This window comes from Oncorhynchus masou, chromosome 18, assembly GCF_036934945.1.
Source record: "Oncorhynchus masou masou isolate Uvic2021 chromosome 18, UVic_Omas_1.1, whole genome shotgun sequence".
NCBI classification, from domain to species: domain Eukaryota; kingdom Metazoa; phylum Chordata; class Actinopteri; order Salmoniformes; family Salmonidae; genus Oncorhynchus; species Oncorhynchus masou.
The window spans coordinates 66,483,909-66,488,908 of NC_088229.1; the positions used below are offsets into that span (position 1 = coordinate 66,483,909).

The 5,000-nt window shown below is 50.9% G+C and overlaps 1 protein-coding gene across 1 annotated transcript in view; it reads left to right on the plus strand.

Annotated features, from left to right (window-relative positions):
• The window catches only part of LOC135505159 (synaptopodin 2-like protein), a 16,630-nt gene that overhangs the window by 2,508 nt on the left and 9,122 nt on the right, over positions 1–5,000 (plus strand). The window contains 3 exon segments of the mRNA XM_064924291.1: positions 1,376–1,527; positions 3,055–3,279; positions 3,382–3,830. Coding sequence (XP_064780363.1) covers positions 1,376–1,527; positions 3,055–3,279; positions 3,382–3,830 — 826 coding nt within the window.

The window sequence follows — 5,000 nt, forward strand, 5'->3', positions numbered from 1 at the left end:
ATTCTATCCTTTTGTGTTCTCTTCTATCCTCTTCTATTCTATTCTCTTCTATTCTATTCTCGTCTCTTTTATTATATTCTCTTCTATTTTAATGTTAGGGTTAGGACTAGGGTAAGGGCATAGGTTAGCATAAGGTTTAGGGTTAGGGGTTAGGAAAAATAGCATTTTGAATGGGACTGAATTATGTGTCCCCACAAGGTTAGTTGTACAATACCATGTGTTTGTGTGTGTGTGTGTGTGTGTGTGTGTGTGTGTGTGTGTTTGTGTGTGTGTGTGTGGGTGTGTGAGAGAGAGAGAGAGGCCATTTTTCCATGGCCTGCTCCAGCTCCTCTTAAATGAGCTATTCTAATCCTGCCGACCTCTCTACTCCCAGCTGGGCTTATCTGAGGCATGTCTGCCCTCCACATAATCACACACACAGTCTCTGGTGCCGACCGGTAGAGGGGAAAAGCGGTGGGTAATGTACATGCTAATTCTAACCAGGCTAATTTGGCCTAACAGGTACATATTACTCACCATATAACGTGTGTAAAAGGCGATATCCCTGGTTAGCTGCTCTGACTGTGGGTTTGTCTCGGAATTTGGCTGGTTCTCCAGCTGGGGTTTATTTTGGGGTGTATGGGCAACACATGGTGAATGTGAGGCATGCCCTCTGCCCACTGTGTGTATGGGGGGAGGCAGCTGTCAGAAATGATTCTGCTATGTGTCATCTGCCCACTGTTCTTTCTTTCTTTCCCTCATGCTCTCTCTTCCTCTCTCCACCTGTATATCTCTTCACCCTCTCTCTCCATCCTGCCTATTTCTCTCTCTCCCTCTCTCTCCCTTTCTCTCCACCCCTCCCCTCTCTCTCCTCCTTTATATCTCTTGACCCCCCCCCCCTCTCTCTATCCCACCTATCTCTCATGCTTTCTGACAGATCCATGTATGTATAGGGCTTTGCTTCCACCCCTCCACCCTATTCAGTGATGGATAACTTCATGACATCATTGCCTAGTTTGTACCACCCTTCAGACTCCCCCCTCCCCTCCATAGCCCCGGACAGATGATGTCCTCATAACATAAATAGAAACCTGTGCAGGTCTTTCCCTACTGGCACTGACTTTGTTGATAGCTCCTTTATTGAGGGAAAATGTACTTCCTACGACTGTGATATGTGGTTGTCCCACCTCGCTATCTTAAGATGAATGCACCAACTGTAAGTTGCTCTGGATAAGTGTCTGTTAAATGACTAAAATATAAAACATTTAAACCTCAGAAGTGTTCAGCTTTTGTCTCCCCCTAGTGGCTCTATGACACTGCTCCCCACCTCTCAGGGGACTGAAGGGGTCTGGGATTCCATGCTGCTGCATTGAGGCTGTGTGTGTGTGTGTTGCAGGTGCGACGGCGCAGTAAGGCGTGCCGGGCCGACCTGAGGGAGGAGGATGAGTTGGTTGCCATCGGCGACCATGTCTGTGCAGAGCTCAACCACGCTCAGGCGATGATGCTCATCGACTCCCATCGACACACTCTCAACCTCAGGGTCAAGAGGTCAGAGCATACAGGCATACACTCAACCTCAGGGTCAAGAGGTCAGATCATACGGACATACACACAACCTCAGGGTCAAGAGGTCAGAGCATACGGACATAGACTCAACCTCAGGGTCAAGAGGTCAGATCAACCTCAGGGTCAAGAGGTCAGAGCATACGGACATAGACTCAACCTCAGGGTCAAGAGGTCAGATCATACGGACATACACACAACCTCAGGGTCAAGAGGTCAGATCATACGGACATACACACAACCTCAGGGTCAAGAGGTCAGATCATACGGACATACACACAACCTCAGGGTCAAGAGGTCAGAGCATACGGACATACACACCAGTGCAATTCTACACAATGTCCTGCAATGTCCTGCAATCCTAGACATTTTGCCATGTCTTATGCCTTGTTCTTATGTCATCTGAGTAAATCAAACATTAAAACAAAATCAACGGAGGCCCAAAGCCATGACATTTTTACAATGTTTGATTCTCCCTGACTGTCTAGTTTTTAGTAATTCTCCATTATAAGTTCTACGTTCTTTACATCTGGTTTTAGTCTTTTTAGTTTACACTGAAAACCTTTCACCATACAGCAAATTACCCCCCCACCCCCACCTCCCCCATCCAAAACCTTTCACCATCCAGCAAATAACCCCCCCCCCCCCCCCCATCCAAAACCCCCATCCAAAACCATCCCCCATTCACCATCCAGCAAATAACCCCCCCACCTCCCCCCCATCCCATCCGGCAAATTACCCACCATCCCCCCATCCAAAATTCACCATCCCCCCCCCACCTCCCCCATCCAAAAACCTTTCACCATCCATCCAAAATTCACCATCCTGCAAATTACCCCCCCCACCTCCCCCCATCCAAAACCTTTCACCATCCGGCAAATACCCCCCACCTCCCCCCATCCCCCCATCCAGCAAATAACCCCCCCCCCACCCCCCATCCAAAACCTTTCACCATCCAGCAAATTACCCCCCACCCCCCCCCATCCAAAACCTTTCACCATCCAGCAACCTCCCCCCATCCAAAACCTTTCACCATCCCCCCCCACCTCCCCCCATCCAAAACCTTTCACCATCCGACAAATTACCCCCCCACCTCCCCCCATCCAAAACCTTTCACCATCGGGCAAATTACCCCCCCACCTCTCCCCATCCAAAATCTTTCAGCATCCGGCAAATTACCCCCCCACCGCCCCCCATCCAAAACCTTTCACCATCCAGCAAATTACCCCCCACCTCCCCCCATCCAAAACCTTTCACCATCCAGCAAATTACAACCCCCCCATCTCCCCCATCCAAAACCTTTCTTTTCTTTTTCCATTACAGTAGAGGCGGAGGAGGGTTTTTCAGTGGTGGCCACGATTTAGTCCCGGCGGTGTGCCACTGCTCAATGCATATAGGGGATACACTGTACACATACACTAGACCTATACAAGTAGACAGTAGAATAAGCAACACAGACACATACATAGACACACACACAGCCTGGCTATCTCTTTCTCTTTCTGCCTCCAGGTCTGGGTTCCACTCTGTGGTCCTGCCGGGTCGGATACACACAGCCACACACACTGACGGGCCTGCCTGCTTCACCCTCACCTCCCCCCCTGACAGTGAGGCCTGTTATGGAGAGACGGACAGCGATGCGGACACACGCGCACACCGCCGCCAGCACCATACTCCTCCGGATGCGTGCTCTCCCGGTCGCCAGCAGGAGGAGGAGGAGACTTCGGAGATAAGCGGGTATGGGACAAGAACAAAACAGAATCATCCCCAACCTTGTTGGTTTGTACGATGACATCACCTTGACCCGCCCAATCCCTCTCTCTCTCTCTCTCTCTCAAGGTATGAGAGCGCTCCAGATGGCGGGGTTTCCCTGCAGGGGACCTGGGAGCAACTACCCACACTGGGAAATGGGGGGATCCAACAGTGGGAGCAACCAACGGGATCAGGAACAGGGGGGTTTCAACCTGGAGTACCACGCAGGGAGGTGGTCTACCAACCCCAAACCCAACCCCCGCAGGCCCGGCCAGAGTGGACCCACCCAGCCCGGCCCGTCCTACACCATGCGCAGGGGGAGCCGGTGGTGGGAGGAGAGGTGGAGGGAGACAGTGGGTTCCAGGAGGCAGGGGGGGGTGTGGTTCTGGCCTGCTCACCCCTGGTGTCTCCAGAGCGGGCTAGAGGAGCCATGATGCTGGGCTCCAGCTCTCAGATGGTTCCCATGGTGGGTGCCCAGCTGACCCCACTCAGTGATGAACTGTCTGCTACGTACAAGGAAAAGGCCCGGCAAGCCAGTGAGTACACTTCACCAGATACCCTGCACACTATACACACTACAGCCTACATGTGAACTCTTCAGCCGCTCTGCAACGCCTGTGGGATTGTCTGTTAGTGTCTGTGAGTGTGTGGGAGTAAATGTGTCTGGTTAAGGCTTGTAAGTAAAGCATTTCACGGTAGTCTGCACTTGTTGTATTCAGCGCATGTGGCAAATAAAGTTTGATTTGATTTGAGAGAGGGGGATATTTCCTGTTGCTGTCTATCTCATGAATCAAAGCGTCCCTCTCCTATTTCTGTCTCTCCTGTCAGTATTCTAAGCCCTGGTCTCATCCAGAAGATTTATGGTGGGACAGCTAGCATTTCCCTTTGGCCTTGACGGACACACTGACACAACTGACCTCACATTTAGTGATCCCCACAGCTGAATATACCATGGCTGATGGCTGATGGGAGGAGAGGGGATGGGGGGGTGGGGGGGAAGGGGGGTGGAAGGGGGGTGGGCAGCAAACCTGATCAATTATTTGAAAATCAGGTTTCAACTCCATGTCAAAAATGGCATTCTTCACATGCACCTAGATATAGGTATCTGACCTGCTTAGATGACTACATGAATCTATTAACTCATGAATGATGTAACTTTCCTCACAGCTGTCTACCTCATTCTGAACTATAGCAGCTGATGCTGATCCCTGGCACGGTGTTATCCTGCTGAGCTAAAGCCTTGGCATAAGCTTTAGGAGCTAATGCAAGTCTTCAGGTTTCAGGCAAGCAAGGTTACATCTTGGACAGAGAGACAATAGTGACAGTGAGAACTGCACGCACACACACACACACACACACACACACACACACACACACACACACACACACACACACACACACACACACACACACGCACACGCACACACACGCATACGTACGCGCGCACACACACACACGCACTCACACGCACCTACACACACACACACACACACACACACACACACACACACACACACACACACACACACACACACACACACACACACACACACACACACACACACACACACACACACACACACACACACACACACACACACACACACACACACACACAGCTCTGGAGCATTTACAAGGTTACAAGGTTGTTGTATGGAAATATTTTGCAGATCTGAGTGGGTGAAGGATGGGGGAGAACCCCATGG